The sequence below is a fragment of the Ustilago hordei genome (genome assembly GCF_900519145.1).
Source record: "Ustilago hordei strain Uho2 genome assembly, contig: UHO2_contig_15, whole genome shotgun sequence".
Taxonomy (NCBI): Eukaryota; Fungi; Basidiomycota; class Ustilaginomycetes; order Ustilaginales; family Ustilaginaceae; genus Ustilago; species Ustilago hordei.
The window spans coordinates 643,018-666,838 of record NW_024545281.1 but is presented as its reverse complement, the minus strand read 5'-3'; the positions used below and the strand labels follow the sequence as shown (position 1 = coordinate 666,838).

The window sequence follows — 23,821 nt, the reverse complement described above, 5'->3', positions numbered from 1 at the left end:
GCGTGTTCGATTCTTCGTGTCTGCTTTGATATTTCTCTTCTAATTTCTTGGGAGCTCGAAAGGCGCAGAAGGCGATTTACTTGATTGACGCATCTAGGCTCTAGGTCAAGTATAGGATCCCTTAATAGATATTTCGAAAGCGACAGCAGGCTAGTTCCATCCTGGTAAGATACATCTGCTTCGTTACTCACCTCTTCTGAACGGCAAGAGAAAGCACACAGATCCTCAAGCGCAGGCACAAGCGTCTCAAGGATAGGTTTCAGTTCCAGGGCTATGCCAGAGAGACGTAAAACGTAGGTTCAATTTTTTTAGCCTCAATTTCGGGCTCCTTTTTCTTCCACGAACGCAGAGGATCGACGGGCACCCCCTCCAACTTCCCAGAACAGGATCGACCAGGAAATGGACGAGTTATGCTAAAACGAAATTTTTGAGATGGTGTCACTGGCGATAATTAGGCGTCGCTCCTAATCACCTCGACCTTTCGACATCACAACTCTCCACCAAGCTCGACGAGGACACTCAACAGACCACAACGCACCAACGTATCAAGAACCAACATAAAGAACCGACAGCATCGACACCTTGCAAGCCAAAGCCAGCAAACGCCACCTCCGCATCCATCCATCCGCATAACGGCTCGAACTCGAATCAATGAAATCGTGACCTTCGCAAACTTCGCTACTTTAGCGACGCTGGGGAGCTCAGCATAGCAATGTCAAGCAAAACCAGCATCTCTTTCGCTCCATACCTCTCCCAGCAACAGCTCTGGAGAGCCTGATCACGACGGCGGGTCCTTTTGCTTTTGGTGCATCGTGCGTACCACACGCGGGCCACATCTGCATCAAGAGACTCAAGCTCCTGCTCTACGACTACCTTTGGTTAGAGGAGACCCTGCCTCTAAAACGATCTCCAGGACGACATAAACTACTCTCACGACCACTGCTCCTCTCACGATCATGGCTTCAAAGCTTCTTCTGACCCCGCTTTTGCACTCCTCCCCCTTCTATCTCCTGACCATTGGTCTACTCTTCAGAGACTATGATCTGTTGCTCTGGCTTACGACCTCTCGCCCAAACACCGGGAAGTCACCTCTCTATGGGGACCCACTGTCGACGGTTTGTGTACTCTCTGAGGAGCTCGCCCTTGGCCAAGGAAGAGACACCTCCCTGCCGAAGGAAGCGATCCGTTATGATGATGCATGCTGGCATAAACGCAATCGGCGATCAGATGGAACAGATCTGTCTGGAGATCGGGTGCAACATAGCCCCGCTCATTGTCAAGCTAGGTCATGAAGGATTATACTCCCACATTTGAAGAAATGTGAAGAAGTATAATCCCGATACTGGCGATCGGGGAGAGTCCAAGCACGATGTCACTGCTGTTTTAGACAGAAACATGTAGATGCAATTGACTGAAGAGAGAATGTGGCAGGAGCCTCAAGCTCCCCACTAGATATACAGCTCGCATGTAAACTGTCCCACAATTTTACATGTCACCACACATCACTCTAATGCTCAATAGCCATATGTTGTATTGCCACACTGTCTCATATCATCTGAAAGCCCTGCTTCTTCTCTCCAAGACTGTAATTGATATTGACATTGCCTGAGAAAATTGTGCTTCAAAAAAGAGCTGAGATTTTTTTTATTGTGGGACAGTTTATGGAGCATGCCACCAAATAGTGACACTGCTCCATTCCTGACCTTGTGGGCTTTTGACTACAATGAAACTTGCAATGTAACTTGGCAGGTGCCTTCATATACATTGAAAGTAGTGATGTGGAAAGTTTCAGCTCAATCAGATGACTGTGAGCAATCCAGTGGTGCTTCCAGTCTAACACCATCATATCTATACCATCATGCCAAAAACCACCCCAGAGAAGTGCTGATTGGCAATCTTTCACCTCCAAAATGGGGAATCTACCCATTCATTTGCCAAGCAACTTGGTTTGAGCAAGTCTACTGTGAAACACATCAGCAAAAGCACCTCAGCTGATGTTCCAAAGTCAAAGGGGGGCTGGCCAAGAAAACTCCAGCCCCATCATGTTTGCTTCCTGGACCACTATTTTGAGCTCAATTCCACCTCCACAGTCAGGAAAGCATGTCAAGCACTGTAGGAGACATTCCAAGTCACAGCTTGCCCAACCACAGTAAGAAAAGCACTTCATTATTGTTGCTACAAAGCATGTGTCAGGGGTCTCGTGCCTGAAACCCAGGTCAGTCTGTCGAGATACTTGGTGACTATCAAACTGTGTGACAGCTATTGTCTCAGTGTTGGTCTCAATGAGCTAGTTGTTCAGTGACTATCAAATTGCATGATGACAGCAGGTGGCATTCATTGTATATACTATCATAGGTTTCAGCTGACCTCTGTGGACACTCCATTCAGGGGTAGCTCAGCACAATCAATATTGATATGTAGGTTATGATGACACCAAGGTCTGGTGTGAGTGTTGATGATGATGAGGTTGATGGTGTTGATGATAAGGTTGGTGAGTGTTGATGATAATGAGGTTGATGGTGTTGATGATAAGGTTGGTGAGTGTTGATGATAATGAGGTTGATGGTGTTGGTGATAAGGTTGGTGGTGTCAACACAAGTGTCCAGTGTGTTGACTGATGCTTGAGGTGATCCCTGGACCACAGTGGACTACTGCCTTTGGTTCTATCTTGATCTGGACCACTGGTTTGCTATGAACTGCCTTTGGATGTCAGGTAGTGGTGATACAACACATGCACTACAATGAGGAGCAACCTTGATAGATTGCTACTTATGCTGACTGGAACTAATATATACTTATGCTGAAGTGATAACTAGTTATGGTGTGTGTAGAGTGGATGAGGATCCACTTGACCTTTGATGATGAGAAAGTATGGTTATATACCTCTTCACAGCATCACCAGTGATGCTGCTCCTGCTCTCTCTCCAGAGAGTACCTTCTTCATTGAGTACTTGTACAGGGGGCCCCTCTAGCACCACTCCTGTCCTCTTGAGCTGTGTCGACTCCTTTGACACTGCTCCTCCTCCTTGCTATCCTGCTTGTTTGGCACCCCTGTGCCTCCTGAGTGGTGTCAACTCCTTCGACACTGCTCCTCCTCCTCAGGACCTGCTTTCTGGTTCCCTATACACTGCTCCTTCACCTTTGACCAGTGATGGTTCCTTTTACTCTTGTCTCTCGAGCCCCTGAGTGGTAACTGTCTGCATACTCCTTGAGCTTGGTCCTCTTCGTGGCTGTGCCTGCTCCTTGAGCTTGGTCCTCTTCGCATATGGGCCCAGTCCTCCTTTGCATGTGAGTCTGTAGGAGAGTCCATAATCTCCATGGAGACTGCACTACAACCATGCTCATCACTGGTATCGACTAGATCTCCGATACCTATGCTCCTTCCATATGAACCAGTGACCCTCCTGCTTCCTGAGCATTCAGGCCCATGACAGCATGGAGGTTGGTGAAAAAACCAAAGCTACTCAAGAGACATTACAAAGCCCATTTCAAATTTGCTAATGAGCACAAGGACATGACTGTTGAGGATTGGAAGAATGTGGTATGGTCGGACAAGACAAAGATCAACTTCTTTGGACCAGATGGTAAGCAGTTCTGTTGGATTAAGAATGCCAGCTTCAACAGTAAGCTTGTCAGGCTGACAGTCAAGTTCGGCAGTGGCTCCATCATGATCTGGGGCTGTATGATGTGGGAAGGGTGGGAGGTATGTGCTTGGTGCTGGGTTCAATGAATTCAGACCAATACATTGATATCTTGAATGACAAGCTTTTGAAAACAATCTCAGATTTGTGGCTTCAGCATGCATACACTGACATCATGTTTCAGCAAGACAATGACCCTAAACACATGTCCAAGAAGACAACAACTTGGTTGACAAGCAATAGCATTAAGGTTATGGAATGGCTGGTGCAGTTGCCTGACTTAAACCCAATTGAACACCTCTGGCACCATCTCAAAATGCGACTTTCACGGTATAGTGTCACAGGGTCAGCAGGCCAGCGCAAGAGAGTGCGCCAAATTTATCAATGGCAGTCATGGGAATGTCATGCAACGGAGCAATGTATGAAGGGTGTGCAACAGTTCAATATATGGAGGGCACACCAGATTGATCAGTGCCAAACCATCAGGGATCAATGAGATTAATCAGGCTGGCAGCACATATGAATCATGAGATTGATCGAACCCTGGGTTCCAGATTAAACTCATGGGGATCAGTCAGAATCAGTCAGATCAGCATGCCTCAACAAGTCAGCCAATATGAGCAAGTACTAGGAGACTCAGAAAGGAAGGTACTGGCATCAGAAGGAGAGGCACTCAGAGATAACCATAGGAGGGAGCAGGGGACCAAGCTCAGTATCACACAGATGGTTACTGCCTGAGGGGTGCATGCATAAAGTCACACAGGCCCAAGCACAGGGGTGACCACATGACCAAGGGGTTCAGTCATGAGGTTCAACAAGTGGCTAAAGGGATTCACAAGATAAGGTCAAGAAGGAGCTGTGTCGAAGTGACCACATGACCAAGGGGTTTGGTCATGAGGTTCAACAAGTGACTAAAGGGATTCACAAGACAAGGTCAAGAAGGAGCTGTGTTGAAAGGGGTCATCACACATCATCAGGCAGAAGGAGAGCATGAAGGTGAGAGGGCAGTGTTGCATAACCCTTATGCCATGCAAATGGTAGGGGCACAGTATCAATGGGATTGATGCCAGCAGGACAAGACAGTGTCAAACAGGGGACAAAGGCCCCTCAGGAGGAGCAGGATAGGTGTTGTGGGCAACACCAATCAAATGCATAAATACTCTCAGCCTACCATAGCATATGAGTGGAGCCCCATCCATTCTATACTCTATCTACTTTACTTACTCAGTTACATACCATTGCAATAGCAGTGCTCTTGCAACAACTCTCAACATGTGTGTTGTATCACCATTAGTTGACAACTGTAGGCAGTGTTCTTCAACACTTGTGGTCCAGTCCCTTGCTGTAGGCAGTGTTGCTCAACACCTGCAGTCCAGTCAGTTATTGTAGGCAGTGACTCACACCTGTGGTCCAGTAACTCCCATCCTCTGTAGGCAATTAGCATATCATGGTCCAGACAACATCCAAGAGCATTATCAACAGTACTATGAACACTTGTACTGTAGGAGAGGGTGTATCACTCACTCACCAACAAACAGCATTTGTGCCACACAACCTCTGAATGGAGTGTTCAAGGCAGTCAGTTGAGACTTACCAGGTGGTGACACTTGGTTATGTTTAGGTGAAACATACTGAGTGGACCTTACTCAATCAAACTCAATATAACACCCCAAAACTAAGTCTCTGGCATGCAACCGCTTACATATAGTACAATTGCAAAGTCCAGGGATGAACTGCTCAAGAGATGTGAAGCTGAATGGACAGCAATCACTCCAGAGACATGTAGGAACCTAATAGAGAGTATGCCACACTGCATCAAGGCAGTTCTAAAGGCAAAAGGAGGGAATACAAAGTACTAAGGTGTTGTAGAGGAGTGCTCCATAAACTGTCCCACAATAAAAAATTTCTCAGCTCTTTTTTGATGCACAATTTTTGCATGTATTGAGCATTAGAGTGATGTGTGGTGACATGTAAAATCATGGGACAGTTTATGCACAAACTGTATATACAAAGGTGTGGCACATGCCAAAGGTGGGAGCACTCCTACTTCAGGATCCAGCTTGACAACAAGTGGGACTGTGTTGTACCCAATCTCTGTACAGATCTGCTCCTTCATGTCCTGATTATGTTTATGTCAGCACATATCACCATATTGGATCGCTTCCTATCGCAACTTTTTCACTCCTTTTTCTTCTCGATGCAATTGAATGTAGGCCGTACGGCCTGGTATATAAAAAAAAACCAAAAAAAAACCAAAAAAAACCTTCCTTTTAAGTTGAAGATACGCCGGAATTCACATATGTTTACCCAAGATGCAGACAGACCGAGGGTCATGCATGCATGTTGGTTGATACAGCAACGATTCAGGAGCTCTGCATAGGAGACAACACAGGAGTTTCACAGAAGACACTTGATTCGTATGAGACAGACCAACTTTGCTAGAGATGATCTCAAGACATATATATACTCATGTAGTTTCGCTCCCGTAAAGTAATAAGACACGCATTGTGGTTAGCATATACCTATGCGAAAGGAGCTAGATCGTAGCCCGGACGAAGCGGTGTTTTATACTTCAAACTTCAACTCTTTTTCTTGCTGTTGATCCGATGACCTTGCACACTCAGTGTAGCCTGCCAGTTTACTCCTTAGCTAGCCACGACGAACAGAATCATGGACACACGAAGTGACAAGCACATGCGAGTAGTTTGAGGTGAGAAAGTGGAATTGCCTTCACAGCTCTCTACATGGACGCCACAGCTGCCGGACCTCCTGCGTTCGCGTTCGCGTGGTCGTGACCACCACTTGAAACTTCGTACGAGGGCGAACCTGCTCCGCCGCCACCAGCCTCAGCGTTGTGATGTGCGAAGCGCGAGTCTGTGCTACTGCCCAGAGAAGAGGAGAACGAAGACAGGGCGTGGGTCGAAGGCGATTTGGACAGCGTGTTGCTGCTACTAGTCGCTCCACCAGCCGCAGATGACGAGGAGGAAAGTTTGCCAATGTACCAGCTCGGTACCCAGCCTCTTGCATGTCCATCACGCTCCTGTACGCAGTACGACCAGTGGTTGTACCGTTTGAACACTCTCAACCGCTCGTCCTTTTTAAGATCTAAATCGCCCTCAGCACTCTGGTAATCCATTAGCATGATGCCTGGCGTGCTGGTGCTCGTGATGAGCGCTGGCGGGATCGAAGCTCGCTTGGCATCCACCTTGCCTCCGATGCTACTGCCAGAGATGATCGAGAACGTCGGCGTGCTTGGATTCGAGATGGTGCTAGGTCCGGATCGCAAGTTTGAGGAAACGACCTCGACATCCACGATGCTGCCCAAAGGCCGACTGGTCTCGAGGAGACACCCTGCTGGCACCCAACCCGATGCATACTCTGCGCGATAGTTTGAGTAGATAGTGCCTTTGTCATCGCCCGAAGTCGCTTCGCTGGCAGGCACACTGTACACCATGTCACCTACTCCGTCGCCCTTAGCATCCCTCTGCACGATCCACCAGCCTTTCGCCTTGTTGATGACGACAAAGGTGTCGCCGACATTGACGTCAAACTCGTCGTCGCGTTCTGGCATGTACGGGTAGATAGCCACTGCATAGGTCTTGGTGATCTTGGTGCGATCGGGAAGATCCGCTGCTGGACCTACCTCGACAGGATTCGACGCGTTCGTGACCAAAGCACCGGGTGGTGGTGTGCCAGAAATGACACGGCGACGATCTGCTCTTGGCGCGGAGCGTTTCTTAGCAGAAGGGGCATTTGCATCGCCTTCTCGTTCTTGCAGCTTAGTTGCTGCCTTGGCCTCAGCGATGGCGATGGGCGACTTGACGTCGCGGATGTGCCGAAGCATGAAGACAGGGCTCTGTTCGTTCTCTTTGAGCTTCTGGAAGAGCAGCAACGGCTTTTCATCGTAACTGAGACATCGCTCTGTCTTGCCGTAGCAGATGAAGAGGGCATACTTGCGCCAATCGTCGTTGATCTTGTACTTCTTGAGCGCGGCGGGAAGCACCTTGTAGCAAGGATCGTCGAGAGTGACGCGGAACGACTTGTATGGGTTGCTGTCGGAAGAGTTCGAGTCGGCCAATGCAGATGCCGAAGGGCCCGCGGATAGTGAACTTATAGCTGCAGGCGCTGTGGCTGACTTGGCGTTCGGTTCTGAAGAGCTGGCTGCTGACACGCCTTTGCGATCCTCCCGTTCCGTAGCAGCGTGAGAGGCTGCGGTGATGGAATTAGCATTGTTGCTGCTTGTGCTGTTGTTTACGAAAGGCGAGCTGCCATTTATCGAGAGAGCAGCTGGGGCATCCAATGATCCGGCGCGAGATCGAGAAGGACCAGCAGCGTCTGGCTGCGCAAGTGCGTTCTGGTGCGCAAGTCGGCGGGTTGGGCTGACTATGGAAGAAGAGCCGGCACTGGATGGCTGCTGCTGTTGATGTGGAAGCTGCTGTGGGAAGCCAGGCTGAGAGCCGAGCGATGTTGGTGTCGCAGAAGGTGTCGGCCGTGTTGGCGAAAGATCGGTAGGACCGACTGCGTTGGTAGAGCTGGCAGCGTAGGAATGAGCAGCGGTGGTGGGAGTCATGGGCGAGTTGCCGCCGATACTGTCTGAGCGAGCCGAGTTGACGGTGGCAGGCTTGAATCCGCTCATAGCATGACTCGCAGGATATGTAAAGCCAGCAGATCGAGTTGGGGAAACGAGACCTGCTACGTTACGCGAGGTGGGTGACTCGAGCGGCAGGCTGGATGCAGCAGTGAATGCGAGGTCTGAGCTGGACGCATAGGCCGACATGGAGGGGATGCTGCTCTCAGACGAGTTGTGTGAATGAAGTGAATTGGCGACGAGCGTGATGGGGGTATCGATCGAGTGCGCCTTTACGCCAACTTGACGGGCTACGGAAGCCATATCTTGCTGAAAACGGGCAAGATAGTCAGCCAATCGAAGTATTTGCGATTCCAAGAGACGGATGCGGTCATCTCGCTGTCGAAGCGCTCCGGCCATGTGGGCGGTTGTGAGTGCGTTGGAGGCTTGCTCTTGGGCCTCGACTGCTTTGGGGATCCAATCACCATCCTGCATTGGGATGCCATACTGCTGCTTGAGTCGGTAGATCGCCGAAAGGAGTGATAGTCTTTGACCAATGGTGACCACGCCAATATCTTTGAGAGCCTCGTCGTCGAGAAGAACGAGGACATCGCCGGTGATGCCATTCGACTTGAAGTCTCTGGCGTACTTGGAGAGACCAACAGTGGAGAGCCAGTCAACGACCTGTTGCTCCGACCACTTATTGACGTGCACCGTCGGCGACGACTTTGGGCTGTGTGAAGCCATACTTGCGATTGCTGCCACTGCTCACTGCGATGACGACTGCTGGTGGTGGAAGGAAGAATGTCGGGATATGCTGTCCTTGGTTGATCCGATTCAAGATGACAATTCGAGGGTGCTGGGCTGCATCTTGTCGCTACACAATAAGGGCGAGATGGTGATACGAAGCTCAACGGTGACAAATGCCGACTTGGATATGGTGTTGCCGGTCAAGCGATGATGGCAAGCCAGATTCGGAAAAGCGGATTGAGCTATGTGGACAGCTGAAGCAGAGTTGCAGTGCTGAGTCAAAGTGCACTGTGATGGCCGTGGTGAGACGGAGGTGTCGATGGCTCTAAGCGACTGTAGCTCCAAGAGAATCTTTGAGTTTTGTGAACTCCCTAGAAGCCGTATGATACAAAGTGGTGGTGTCACAAGTAGTTGATGAGGAGTTTGATATGATCCGTGAGCAGTCGACTGCTGCACCCTTGTTAAATTCGAGCTTTCGCGCGGGCCTGAGAGTTGAAGATGCATTGGCATTCCAACCTGGATGTGTGAGCATTAGCCAAGACACCAAGAGGCCTAGAACATGCACAGGTGATGAAGACAATGAGGTACATGGGGGTTGTCATACCAATGGATCATGTGCTATATTGCAAAAGGTGACAACACAGGTGTATATAGAAGATAGCTCATCTCATTTGGGCATGATCAAAGGTGGTGACAAAGTATATATATGACCATTAAGATGTAACTAATGAGTGAGAAATTTAAGACCTTTCTCAAGAATGTATGCCTGTGGACATGAGCTTGCTGGTAGCTCCAGACAGCATATAACCTTGGCATTCTTCAATTGATTAAGAGTCTGAAGCTCCACCAACCAAGCTACAGAGCCACCCAATAACATGGCAGAAGAGACTGAAACCCAAGCTAGTGCAAGCAAGGCCAAAGGAGGTAGAAGGGGCAAGATGGCACAGCCATGAGCTGATAATGAGGCCACCAACAAGACAGAAGTTGAGGTGCTCAATGACAACACTGATGAAGGAACCAACTCCAACTCTGACCTCAATGGTGATAGCAAGCAATACAATTTCCATACCCTAGCAAAACTCCTTGAGCTGGTGCCCAAACTCACATTGCACAACTACTATAGCTGGAGCACTCATATCAAGTCCTTCCTCCAATCAGTGCCACATGTAATGAAGCATCTCAAAGGAGCTTATGACAAGAAGCACACCAAGTGGAACTGTGCATTTGATGACACTCTCATTAATGCACTGCATGGTACCATCAACACCATCAGCAAATACAATGTAAATTACCTGATCCTCAACATCATCAGAGAATACCATACTTTCCACCAAGTTTGGAAGAAGATTGAGACTGGCCTGACCAATGAAGCCACTGTGACCTCATGTCAACTTGCACTCATTGCTCAGCTAGGTGATATCAAGATGTTCAACTCCAACACCCAAAAGCTTATTCAAGAAATCAGATCCATTCAGATGGAGAGCAGTCTCCTGGGAAAGCCATTTGCCAATGACACCTTATTCTCAAACCTGCAGAAGTGCACCATATGCCACCCCATGTACAAGGAAACTGTCACAACCATCAGTCAGCTAAACTTTAATGCACTCACCACTGCCTTGATCATATGTCAGTCTGCAATTGAAAACAACCCCACTTATAAGGTAGACCTGTGCCAGGCTGGTGCTAGAATCGCTGGCAGTGACAATCAGGATGAATCTGCCAAAGTGGACAAGAAGGATGAGAAGGACAAGAAGGATGAGAAGGACAAGAAGGATGACAGTCACACAAGTGCAAGAGTAGCAACCAGACCCAGAAAGATTTGATGCTGGGTGTGCAAGTGATCCAGACATGGTGCTAGGCAGTGTGATGCATTGGTAACCATTCCTGAGAATTCCCCCCTTGCCAAAGCAGACTAGGAAGTCTGGTGCTCCTTCACACTGAGTTGGCAGAGGCCTCTGAGGTCAAAAGAACCATGCCATTGGATCTTAGACTCAGGGGCCAGCTATCACATGGTCAATGACTATAGCATGCTCATTTGTCCAAGAACTTGTCAAAAGTGTGTATTCATGGCTGGAAGTGAGGTCTTGGAGGCAATGGCTATAGGAGACATGAACATATCAACAAGTTATGGAGATGTCTTTCTTCACAATGTATTGTATGTTAGGCATCTTAATGCTAACCTCTTGTCAACCAATTCATTAATGGATGAAGGAGCATGAGTGACATTAGATATCACCAGCAGACAGATTCACTTGGCAAATGGAATGCTACTCAAGATAGCCAAAGATTGTGAGTGGGGACTATTAGAGTTCCAAGGTGAGACATGGCAAGAAAACATAATGATCATGATGACATCCTTGTTTGAAGGTGTTGGTGATGAGCTTGAACAGATCGAGGGCAAAACAGGAGCATCGAAGCAACAATTATGGCATGAATGTCTAGGGCACCCAGGCTGAGATAAGATGAGGGCCATCATCAACAAGCTGAAGGGCAACCATGAAATAGAGTTGGACCCAGAAATGGCACCAATGTGTGAGCATTGCATCCAGTCCAAGAGTATGACAGCCCAAATGGGACAAGGCAGTGAATGTAGGGCTCTATCACCCCTCAACCTTGTTCACATTGATTTGATAATTGATTCTTCACATGCCACAGAGCACACATGCATGTTAGTGTTGGTTGATGACCACAGCAAGTATGTATGTGTGCAGCTGCTGCTATGAAAGAGCCACACATTTGCTCAACTCAAAAGAATAGTATCCTATCTTGAGACACAGATGGGAAGGAGACTAAAGGCAATACAATCTGATCAAGGGACCAAATGGAGAAGCAATGAAGCTATTGAATGGACATATGACAAAGGCATCAAGTGGCAAATGACAGTTGGATACAACAGCCAACAGAACAGACATGTGGAAAGAATGAACTGGAGCCTGGGTGAGAAGATGCAAGTGCTACTCATGCAGAGGAGACTATCAAAGAGGTTCTGGCTGTATGCCATCCAGGCTGTGGCATTCAAGATTAACCTCATCCTGAGTGTTGACAGAGAGTTTCTGTACCAAGCAATGTTTGGAAAGCCACCTGAAAAGCTCATGTGTCTCATATGCATTTTTGGATGCCTAGCATGGGTGAACATACCCAAGGTCAAGTGAGACAATAAGAAACTGGATCAGTGAGCCATCACATCCATATTCATAGGTTACAGTTTGGAAAGGAAAGGATGGCTATTCTACAGTCTGGACTATAGTCCAAATGTGTTTTGGAGCAACTTGGCAAAGTTCATGGAGTCCAAATGCTGGTCAGACTGGACAGAGTGGAGGCCAGTTGACATGCAGCCACCTCCTACAATAGCAAATGAAGAAGATTTCAGTGACCTGGGGTACACTGAAGAGAACCTCTTTGATGAAAAGGAGGGAGAGCCTCTAAATGAACATGTGGACATGGGACTGATCTTGGAAGAAAATGAGGAGGAGATTGTCAGCGGTCGCGCGCCTGAAACCTGAGATCAGTAGTAGTATCAGTACTATCACCGATTCTGTCGAGTTATGCGACAGTGCTAGTGGTATTACAATTCCTAGTGTAATATGCGACAGAACCGTCTCTGCCACTTTTTTCGTTGGAATCTGTAGTTGTATTGATGTTGTGACAGATTTCGACTGACCACTGTGGACACTCCGTCCAGAGGTAGCTCGGCACGATCAAACTACAATACGACTCTAAGTGAACTTGATGTTGATACCAATGGTCTGGTGTGAGTATGGATAGATGACGTTGACACGAGCATCCAGTGTGTCGACTAACACTTGAAGTGATCCCTGGACCGCAGTGGACAACTGCCTTCGGTTCTATCGATATCTGGACTGCTGGTTTGCTAGAACTGCCTTCGGATGTCAGGAAACGGTGATACAACACACACACTTCAATGAGGAGCAATCTGTTGATTACTACTATGCTGACTGTGAACTAATGATACTTGTTGCTTGAAGTAATACTAGTTTGTTTGATGAGTGTAGAGTGGATGAGGATCCACTTGACCATTTGTGATGAGGAGGTAGGACTATATACCTCTTTGCAGCGTCGCCAGTGACACTGCTCCTGCTCCCTCTCTCCAGAGGGTACCCTCCTCGTCGAGTACTGCACAGGGATCTCCAAGGAGGCACCTTCTCCATTTCAAGCCTTGTCCCTCCTGTCTTTCCTGAGCTGTGTCAACTTCATCGACACTGCTCCTCCTCTTCATGTCCCTTTCGCTGGTGTCCCATACACAGATCTCCTTCCTTTGACTGGCAATGGTTCTCTTCTACTCCTGTCCTGTGGGCCCCTGAGTGGTAACCGACTGTGTGTCACTGAGCTCGGTCCCTCTCGCATGTGAATCGTCATACGGACATCCTTACTACCGATCTCTGTGGAATCTGCCACATGATCTTGCTTGCTGCAGATTCTGGTGGGATTCGTGATATCGACGATGCTCATGCCGATTTCGCTGTGATCTGCCATAGAGCTGATTCTACTACCGATCTCAGTGAACTTTGTCACAGCTCCTCCAATCTACCCGATTCCACGATTCCTGCGCTACCTTCATATGAACTTCGGTCTTTCCTCGTTCTGCGCACCCAGGCCCATGACAGAGATCTCAGATGAAGATGTGGGCAACTCGAGCAAACATGATCCAAAGGCCGAAACATGGATTGGGGACAAACTTTTTGGATTTACAGCAATGAACACTGAAACAAGGAAGAACCTGGACCTGACCATTTGTGAGGCACTGACTGGAGAAGACAGAAGACACTGGGAGGAGGCAATGCAAATGAAGCTAAACAGATTAGAAGTGATGGGCACATGGGAAGTGGCAGACCTCCCAAAAGGCATAAACATGGTTGACACATGCTGGGTACTCAAGATCAAGACTGATGTGAATCTCATACCAACCAAGTTCAAGGCTAGATTGGTGGCCCAAGGATTCATGCAACGAGAAGGCATTGACTACACAGAGGTTTTTGCACCAGTGGCACTGATTCAGTCTATCTGAGGAGTTTTGGCTGTTGCAGCCATATGTGACTGGGAGGTGGACTCTATAGATGTAAAACAGGCATACCTGAACTCAACATTACACCATGATGTGTTTTTGAAGCCACTGGTTGGGACTAAGGTACTGCCAGGGAAAGCTCTGAAACTAATGAAAGGGCTATATGGTTTGAAGCAATCAGGTCAGGAGTGGAATATCGAATTAGACTCACACCTCCAGACAATCAGATTCCATTGTATGCCAAGTGCACCATGTTTATACTCAAGAGGAACAGGAAATCAGATCACTATCATTACAGCATATGTGGATGACATGCTGACTGCATCACCCAGTCATCACAAAGTGGATTGCACCAAATGAGAAATTATGAACAAATGGGGAACACAAGACAATGGAGGAGTTACAGAATCCCTGGGGGTCAGGATCACTCAGGAAAGAGCATGCCAACATTTGTCATTAGATCTAACTGCATACATTCAGGCCATGGTGAGCAAGTGGCTGGGGACAGTGAAGGAGAAATCATGGATACCCATGCAGGGTATGGTGGACATCGCTGAAAGCAACAGGTGTAATCCAGCACAGGCAAAACAATATCAAGAACTGGTTGGCCAGCTATTATGGGTGTCCAACACCATACAGCCAGATATCTCTTTTGCCATAGGAACATTGGCATGACACACGTCCAACCTGATCAATGGTGCTTGGAAGGCAGCAATTCACATGGTCAAATATCTGAACCAAACAAGTGTGTACCAATGGCAACTAGGAGGTGAATCCAATGAACATGCTAAGCAGCCAGTGATGACATATACTGATGCAAGTTGGGCATTGGACCCTACAAATGGACAAAGGAGCATGTCTGGAGTGATTACATACATTTATGGGTGTCCAGTCAGTTGGAGATCACACATGCAGAAATGCATAGTGCTCTCAGCAGTGGAAGCAGAATTTGTTGCAGCCTCCGAAGCAGTGCGAGAGGTTTGGAGATCCCAGACATATGACTGTTACTCTGCACTGACAGTCAAGGGTGTATTCAGGTGAGTAAGGACCCAGCTGTCAGGGGTCTCGCGCCTGAAACCCAGGTCGGTCTGTTGAGATACTCGGTGACTATCAAACTGTGCGACAGCTATTGTCTTGGTATCAGTCTTGATGAGCTAGTTTCTTGGCAACTATCAAGTTGTGTGATGACAGTGGGTGATGTTTGTTGTATATACTGTCATAGGTTTTGGCTGACCTCTGTGGACACTCCATTCAGGGGTAGCTCGGCACAATCAATATCAATGCATAGGTTATGATGACACCAAGGTCTGGTGTGAGTGTTGATGATGATGAGGTTGATGGTGTTGGTGATAAGGTTGGTGAGTGTTGATGATAATGAGGTTGATGGTGTTGGTGATAAGGTTGGTGGCATCAACACAAGTGTCCAGTGTGTTGACTGAAGCTTGAGGTGATCCCCGGACTGCAGTGGACTACTGCCTTCGGTTCTATCTTGATCTGGACCACTGGTTTGCTATGAACTGCCTTTGGATGTCAGGTAGTGGTGATACAACACATGCACTACAAGGAGGAGCAACCTTGATAGATTGCTACTATGCTGACTGGAACTAATATATACTTATGCTGAAGTGATAACTAGTTATGGTGTGTGTAGAGTGGATGAGGATCCACTTGACCTTTGATGATGAGAAAGCATGGTTATATACCTCTTCACAGCATCGCCAGTGATGCTGCTCCTGCTCTCTCTCCAGAGAGTACCTTCTTCATCGAGTACTGTTCAGGAGGCCTCTCCTGCTTGCTTGGCACCCCTATGCCTCTTGAGCTGTGTTGACTCCTTTGACACTGCTCCTCCTCCTTGCTATCCTGCTTGCTTGGCACCCTTGTGCCTCCTGAGTGGTGTCAACTCCTTCGACACTGCTCCTCCTCCTCTGGACCTGGTGTCGACTCCTTTGACTCTTGTCTCTCAAGCCCCTGAGTGGTAACCATCTGCATGCTCCTTGAGCTTGGTCCTCTTCGTGGCTGTGCCTGGCCCTCCTCACATATGGGCTCGGTCCTCCTTTGCATGTGAGTCCATAGGAGTCCATGGTCTCCATGGAGGCTGCACTACGACCATGCTCTCTAATGGTATTGACTAGATCTTCGATACCTGTGCTCCTTCCATATGAACCAGTGACCCTCCTGCTTCTTGAGCATTCAGGCCCATGACACCAGCCAAGCATTGGAAATTGAAGCACATAGACACCCAATATCATTTTGTCCAGGAACATGTGCAGGAGGGGGAAGTTATGATTGAATTTGTTGGGACAGCAAGCAACATAGCTGACATTCTAATGAAGCCTTTGAAGGGCATCAGCAAAGCTCACCTTGCTTGGTTGTTGGGGCTGGAGATGCCATTGAAGGGGGGAGTTGAAGATGCATTGGCATTCCAACCTGGATGTGTGAGCATTAGCCAAGACACCAAGAGGCCTAGAACATGCACAGGTGATGAAGACAATGAGGCACATGGGGGTTGTCATACCAATGGATCATGTGCTATATTGCAAAAGGTGACAACACAGGTGTATATAGAAGATAGCTCATCTCATTTGGGCATGATCAAAGGTGGTGACAAAGTATATATATGACCATTAAGATGTAACTAATGAGTGAGAAATTTAAGACCTTTCTCAAGAATGTATGCCTGTGGACATGAGCTTGCTGGTAGCTCCAGACAGCGTATAACCTTGGCATTCTTCAATTTGAGTCCAAAAGTAGCAGTCTCCACATGCTCCAGCTGCTGCTCTTTCAATTTGGGCCACATTCTCACTCTGCAATTTCAAGCGACATCAACACAACATCGAGCGCGTTCCTCTTTACTCAATGGCCAGCTTCGCTTTCATCATCCACTGCTCTAGCCTCTATTCACTGATATTGATATTGATAATGATGCACCCGTTACAGTAGCGAGGCTTCGTCTCGCAGAACCTGCGGATCCACTTGCCCGTTAGAATTCTCTCGGCTTGAAGAGGCCGCAGGACGACGGCAAAGTTCCAACAGAGTCTCGTTGATGTAGGAGGACAAGATGTCGTTCTGCGAGGAGTGATGCAGAAGATCTTCTTCGACACCTTCTACAGCGTCCAGCAATCGCGTCGCTGCTTCGACGGCCCATGTCTCAGTCGTCTCGTAGTCTTCCTCTGTACACATCATCGATCCTGCGGCATCAACGCCATCTTGAGCGTTTCCATCCCCAGACTCCCCTTGCTTGGCGCGGTCGGAGGAGCTGAAGTTGGCCGGCAATGGCAATCCAAACTTCTCGTCGCCCTGCCCACGGATCGTCGCTGCGACCTCGTCATCCTCGCTCGGATTGCTTCGCTTGGATCCTGCCTTCTGCAATAGCGAGGCAGCACGCCTTGCGAGCATACGAAGAATCAAGATCGAGGTGAACGCAGGTCCCTGTGGTGACAAGTTGTCGTCGTTGCCGCTCGATGGCGTTCGCGTCACATCAAATACGTACGTGCCTGGGTTGTCCAGCGTGCCGCTCGAAGGCGTCGCGTTGCTGGGAGCTAGATGACCGTTGCTAGCACCATTTGCATCAACGCCGTTCTGGCCACCGACAGCCTTGTCGATAGTGAACGTGATCTCGACGCCATCCGGATCTCGCTTGCCGCGCAAAACTCGTGCTCCGTTGGCAGTCTTCGTTGTGATCAGCTTCGCCGCTTCGCCAGTGTGTTCAGCCCTTGAGACGACACGTAGATCATCATCAACCACCACTTTTGGGCGTCCGTCTCGTTTGGCATCAGCTCTCCCAGCATCCGCCGACTTGATATGTGTGAGAACGTGGGCAACCAGCACTTGCGTCTGCTCCTCCTCTGATGCTGTCTTATCGCTCTTGGCATCGTAATCACAGCTTTTCCATCTGCAACGACCGTCCGAGGCGTACTGTGCATGCAACTTGGCGTGACCCTTCTGCGCTTCCAAAGTACTCGTCGCGGGCGAGGAACACGTCGACCAGCGACAGCGGAAAGGTTCGAGTTGATCAATGTCGCGCTCCTTGACATCGATCCCTCGAATCACGAAGCGTTGCGGTTGGCCATCCTGCTTGGGCACCACCATGGCAGCTGCTTGCGGGAATACAATGCCGACCGCACGGATCAGTTCGGCCGCTGGCTGCAGTGCAACGGCATCACCTTGGAACTCTTCCTTGTAGGCGGTCCAGAACTCCATCTGCGTCACTTCCTTGTCCGGGTTGCGCTGGAAGAGCAACTTCATCCATGCAATTCCACGTTCAGGCTCTTGTAGCCCGGCCAGACTCTGTCGCTCCTGCCGTGTAAGTCTCTTGCGCTTGGATCGTTCCTGAGGCGTCTCGTTGGCGATCCTGAAGTGGAGCTCGCGTTGCCTTCGCATTGCCTCAACCTGACGACTCGGAATGCTGCCGAGCCATCGCTGAGGTATCTTGAGCGGCATGGAGCGCTCCCACATGGAACGTCCAAGCTGCAGATTGCGGGAGAGCAGACGGACCAGCGCGGCTGTCTTGGCGGTGGCACGTGCATTGCTTGCATTTGCAGAGTGGGAATCGGCGCTGCCGTTGCGTTCCTTGGTTCCTCGAGATGCAGGCGAATGGGGGCGGAGTGGCTCCAGATTGAGCGCAGTGGCGACCTTGATGGCATTGTTGCCAATGCAGACAAGTTGGTAAAGCAAATCGAGCGCAGCCTCGAGCAGATCTGTGTCCTGAGTCAAGGGTAGCAGCTCGACGCAACGTTGTAGGAGGCCAGGAGATTGCTGTCCATTAGGAAGCGTGATTTCGACAAAGGCCGCTTCGTTGCGTTCGTTTGCTGCCAGGGTGGCGAGACACCGCAACGAACCTATCAAAAACGAACGGTCGTTGGTATGGAGAGCCAGGGAAAGAAGGGTCGCGAAGATGACATCTGCCGGAGAAGTGGCGTCCTCGTTTACCGTTCTCGGAGTGGTCAAAGCGGTTTCGTGACGGTTGAGTGTAGTAGAAGCAGAGATCGCTGATGCACCGCTTGTTGCGCGTCGAGTCAGCGTGAGTCTTGGCGCCAATGTTTCGAGAATGTCGAGAAAGTAGAGCCGCAGTTCGGCAATCCCCTCGATTTCAAGCCACCCATCTTCGTGTGCCGATCCCGAATCTGTCTGCGATTGTTGCAATATTTGAACTGCTGTGCTGGGAAGTTGTAGTAGGTCACGTATGAAGGCATAGATGCCTTTGATGGAAGCCAAGCTGCGTGCATTAGAGCTGTGGGTGGCGAGGTTTCGAAGTGCTAGAGCGGCCTCGAGTGCCCTGCGCATCAAGACGACATGAGAAGGATCATGCGAGGGATTGAATGAAAGGATAGAGTCTGACGACGGAGAAGTGAGCTTGGCGAGGGCGAGGTGGGAAGGTGGCTTTGTAGGAATAGATTGACGCGTTGAAGTGCCCTGATGGCCGGCATCACCCGGAGCGCCGATGCCGACGTCGGGAGCTTCTGAGGGCTGCTCGAAGAAGGAGGCATCCCACTTAGAAGGATGCTCGCCAGTGAGAGCGGCATGAATCCTGCGCACGTAAGAAAGCAGGGCGTCGGCGAGGCCAGGGACGCTGTCGAAGGTGAAGTCGCGCGCTGCTTGATCACGGTGATTGGCGGTGAGGAGGACGAGACGAGAGAGAGCCCAGTCTATCTGACTAGGCAAACCAGACTTGAGCGAGAGAAGAATGCGATTGCTGGGGCCAGGCAGAAGGTAGGGCGCTTCGTAGCCATCACCAACCATCTTGGGACGCTTGAAGGATGCGGAAGGATCGGCGAAGGCATGAGGACCTTTTGCGGAGCCTGGGCGCTGCTGGAGCATCGACATTGCAGTGTGCGGTCTGGCTGCGCCCGGCTGTGGACGTGAGGAGGGAGTTTGAGGGGCGGGCATGTGGCGAGCATGTAAGGGCAGCGAGGCGATGGGTCTGTGCTGGTTGGAGTTGACGGGATAAGGCTGTTGTTGGTGGGAGGGAAAGCCTGGCTGCGGATGCGGATACTGGCCAGATGGTGGCATCTGATGAGGCTGCGAGGGGAGGAAAGGCAGATTCTGACTACGAATGACGCCAGGACTTGGCGCCATGTACTGCGGTCCTCCCGCAGGGGACGGATGCTGTGGATACGACATGAGATGGAAGGTCTGCCAAGCAAAATGATGCGGCCAAGATGAAATGTGGGGTCGAGGCGGCGGATCGGTGGATGGGATGCGGATGGAGGTTGAACGCTATTGTCGCATGGGCTCCACCTTATCGGATCTCTAGCTTGGAGAGGTTCGAAGCCGGTCGGTTGCGGTCGGCTTTGATCGTTGGTGAGGGGACCGATCGTGGTCGGACCCCGTATCGCTGGATGGACAGCCGAGATGCTGACGCAAAGACAAAGCTATATCAGCTGTTGCGTATCGTCTTTGATGTGCGCTCGACAGCGTCGATCTGAGGAGGTATCCAGTAGCCGTTGAGAAGGACAAAGGCTGGTGAGCGTGTGGGTCTTGCGGTCAATGTAACTATGCTAGGCTTTTGTTTCAGTCAAAGTCGGAGCGCGTTGTTGAGGGTAATGACAGTGCGACGGAGACCGATGATCGAAGCCTAATCTGCCCGCTCAAGAGCAGTAGAGCGAGCAAGCTGGGGCTGATGTCGCCTTGCGAATCAGGCCGAAAGGGGGGGGACGACTGTTGTGTGGTAAGTATAGAGAGAAGAAGCGGAAGCAAAGACCATCACACAAAGTGCAGAGATGTAACACAGATCCGCAATGCAGAACAGACGCGCTTTCTCACGATTAGTTGCTGTATTTCTCAAATTCTTCTTTTCGGAGGATATTCGTGTAACGTGACTTGATTTCTCTGCCCACTTGAAGCATGTCAGTTACAGAGGCGTAACATCTTAAAAACCAATAAAAAAAGCACCGCCAAAACAAGCGCGAAAACGCCGACATGAAGTTCACCTTTTAGACTAAGCACTTCGGTAAGGCTCGATCAACAAGACAACGAAGGGATCGTCGCAATGCCACCGTCGCCGCCTCCTTGGATTACTGCAGGTCTGAAGTGACAACAGCGCTGAAGCCATGCAGCGAGCCTGCCCGGACTGCGGATCAAGTGATGGTCTCCGCTTCATCGCAGACGTAGGTCAAGAAGTCTGCTCCAAGTGTGGTGCTGTGCTCGACGACTTGCAGATTTACAACCCAACCAGTGCACATGACATTGCCTATTCTCTAGGTGGATCCGTAGATCATCGGCTACCTGCTTCGTCGATCCAATCCCTAGTAGGGCCATCAGGGCGGCCTCTCTGGTCCAACACTCTCCAGGACTCACGGCGGCTCAACGAGTATCATCGCAAGCCCGAAGTCGATGCTCGCATTCAAGGCACACTGGCCACTCTGGGGTATTCTGGTCTCTTCTCTGCGGTCGAGTTCCTCTTTCAACGCGCTCGTGAGGCTTCCTGGAGGGAAGCACCAGCCACCTCATCAACGGACGCGATAGCAAATGGTCACGATGAGGGTGTGCCCTCTCTCCTGCTCCCTCGCCGGGTCAAATGGGGACAAGCTTCCCTTTTGCTAGCCACTGCGTGCTGCTATGCTGTGCTGAGACGCGAAGGGGTTCATGTCGACATTGAGACCGTATCAGAAGCAGCGCATCAGCCTACACCCAACGTGAAGCGTTCCTTTCGACTGCTCAAACTTCTCGTCGCAGATGCAGTCCGCCACGTCAAGCTCGCCAATCCCGACCCTTACGTCCATCGCATCCTCATGTTCTTCCACTTTCATCTTGTCAACCGCGGCTCGCCTCTTTTCGGCAAAGCAGTCGCCAAGTTTCTAGAGCCGCTTCGATCCTCAACGCCCCAGGTCAACTCTAATCCGACTCGTAGCCTTGTTAACACGCCATTCGAGGCCATCGAAACTTCTGCGATGGATCTCTGCAGCTTTTGGTGGCCTAAGCGGTCTCGATTCGCCACCGAGCCTCAGCTTGCTGCGTTTGCCATCGTTGTTGTCGCGATCGAGTCTCACCTCAAGTCTCCTGCGCCCATCTACGAGATCTTTCGTTACACCCATCACGCCCTCCAGTTCAATCCTTCCCACAAAGGCAGCAAAGCAGTACCTCAGCTCAGTAGTGAAGACCTTGCCAGCAAGGCTACCATTGCTTTGCACAGTGAAATATGTCAAGCTTTGCGACAAGAGGCTTCCAAGATCCCCTGGCTTTCCGGAATGATGACGATCACCCATCGAGGACACGCAAAGAAGAGCCTCAAAAGGGTCCAGAAACACACGAACACCTCAATGACGAGCATCACCGACATGGTTCGTCGCGAGCTTTTGGCTCATGTGCTTGACATACTGCACGTGTGGCGGGCGGTTTCGGCCAAAATTTGGCAGGACGATCCGAAGCAGGGGGCCAACGAGGTCTCATCACAGCCAAAGGCAGCCGACGCTCCGACAATACAGGCGTTGAGCAGCGACGAAGGAGCGTCTGACAGCAGGGATCGTGAGGCCGGCCCTGACGATGAATTGGACAAAGACGAGCTAACTTGCTTCCTTGCAACTGCTCCCACTGCAATCAGAGACGGGCGAGACTGCGACGACATTCGGATCAGCGTTTCATCCCAAGCTCGCGATTATGCGGCTATCTGGCCCAGCATCGCGTCACGTCTACAACAAGCCGGCGTACTTGAAGGCCCCTTAGCTGAAACACATCCGATCGATCTCTTGTCTAACGAACAGGTTGACCAATGGCTGTTCGATGCGAAGGAACTCGACTCGCTTTTACGAACTGACCCCACCGAGATTGCCGTGTTTGAGCGAGCAAAAGTTGCTGCTGGCGACTGGCCTGCCCAATCGGCGGATGAAAGGAATGCCGAGTTCATACTTCTAGCAAAAAATATCGCCCAGGAGCTCGCTTCCAAAGAGAACAGTTCGTCTTCGCCTCGATCAGTGGGACGAGGTGGCAAAAAGCGACCAAAGCACACCACGAACCCATCAGAAGCGTCACACGGCGTTTCCTCTTCACACCAGAGCAAACGACCCAGACCTCTCTCACCAGTCCCTTTACGCGAGCAGCAAGACGAGTCCGACTGGAGCGATTGAAAGAACAAGTTCTCGCCGTCCGCATATCATGCATCAGATACCCACACATACAGTATAGCAAAGCACATCATCACGAAACAGCGTCAGAAATTTTATTTACCGTATTTTCCATGACCTTTAATTTTTGCGTCCATTTTCCTGAACCACAATTCCTCCCTAGAACGGTGAGCATTCTTAGGGTCCAGCACCATTGCTGGGTCGTCATGGGTCGTCATCGGTAGGCGAACCCCCTTGACCTTCCATTGACACGCCTGCCCTGAGTGACATTTGCTTGCTCGGTTTCTAGAACAGCCTTGCAGCTGTCACCGAAGATAGAGAAAAGAGTCGTTCTGGTGTGCTCGGATATCTTCAACACAGAGACCCTGAGAAAGCATCCCGCCACACGTGTCACACGACAGTCAGCCTTTGATTTTGCACCTTCCTCGCGCTGCATCGTTGTCAGGGCTCGTCCGGTAAGCGATTGCGATTCTGGACACGTCCCTGCAAAATGAGTCGACGACTACTCGTCCTAGCAGTCACTAAGCCTGTGGTGTCTCATCTCCCTTTCTTGTCAGGTCAAAGCGGAGATGTGTGTTTTGCGCCGACCGGCTGAGCTCTAGCGTCTGCTACCTTTGCAACATTCAGCAATGTGAACGAGCTCAGGGTTTGGCTCAGTTCAGAATGAGGCCAGAAGATATATAGATGTACAGGGTCGCATCGAGCCAAAGAAAACGAGACTCTTCCCAACCCTTCGCTAGCCTCTGCCTTGATTCTGTCTCAAAGCCGCTTCCAACACCAT

At 50.0% G+C, this 23,821-nt stretch overlaps 6 protein-coding genes across 6 annotated transcripts; 4 read left to right on the top strand and 2 right to left on the bottom strand.

Annotated features, from left to right (window-relative positions):
• Positions 1 to 956: 956 nt before the first annotated feature.
• UHO2_05874 (uncharacterized protein) lies at positions 957 to 1,292 on the top strand (the record flags this gene model as incomplete). The annotated part of the gene is made up of 1 exon (XM_041558773.1): positions 957 to 1,292. The coding sequence occupies one exon, from the start codon at positions 957 to 959 to the stop codon at positions 1,290 to 1,292; it is 336 nt and encodes a 111-aa protein (XP_041414707.1).
• Positions 1,293 to 6,381: 5,089 nt separating this feature from the next.
• Positions 6,382 to 8,955, bottom strand: UHO2_05873 (putative MAP kinase pathway-interacting protein; the record flags this gene model as incomplete). The annotated part of the gene is made up of 1 exon (XM_041558772.1): positions 6,382 to 8,955. One exon carries the CDS (start codon positions 8,953 to 8,955, stop codon positions 6,382 to 6,384), a length of 2,574 nt encoding a protein of 857 aa, XP_041414706.1.
• Positions 8,956 to 9,833: 878 nt separating this feature from the next.
• UHO2_05872 (uncharacterized protein) lies at positions 9,834 to 10,781 on the top strand (the record flags this gene model as incomplete). Its single annotated transcript, XM_041558771.1, has 2 exons — positions 9,834 to 9,882; positions 9,940 to 10,781. The coding sequence occupies 2 exons, from the start codon at positions 9,834 to 9,836 to the stop codon at positions 10,779 to 10,781; spliced, it is 891 nt and encodes a 296-aa protein (XP_041414705.1).
• Positions 10,782 to 11,420: 639 nt separating this feature from the next.
• UHO2_05871 (uncharacterized protein) lies at positions 11,421 to 12,461 on the top strand (the record flags this gene model as incomplete). The annotated part of the gene is made up of 3 exons (XM_041558770.1): positions 11,421 to 11,657; positions 11,736 to 12,106; positions 12,164 to 12,461. 3 exons carry the CDS (start codon positions 11,421 to 11,423, stop codon positions 12,459 to 12,461), a joined length of 906 nt encoding a protein of 301 aa, XP_041414704.1.
• A 4,451-nt stretch (positions 12,462 to 16,912) lies between these two features.
• UHO2_05870 (uncharacterized protein) lies at positions 16,913 to 20,101 on the bottom strand (the record flags this gene model as incomplete). The annotated part of the gene is made up of 1 exon (XM_041558769.1): positions 16,913 to 20,101. One exon carries the CDS (start codon positions 20,099 to 20,101, stop codon positions 16,913 to 16,915), a length of 3,189 nt encoding a protein of 1,062 aa, XP_041414703.1.
• A 929-nt stretch (positions 20,102 to 21,030) lies between these two features.
• UHO2_05869 (uncharacterized protein) lies at positions 21,031 to 23,043 on the top strand (the record flags this gene model as incomplete). The annotated part of the gene is made up of 1 exon (XM_041558768.1): positions 21,031 to 23,043. One exon carries the CDS (start codon positions 21,031 to 21,033, stop codon positions 23,041 to 23,043), a length of 2,013 nt encoding a protein of 670 aa, XP_041414702.1.
• Positions 23,044 to 23,821: the final 778 nt, after the last annotated feature.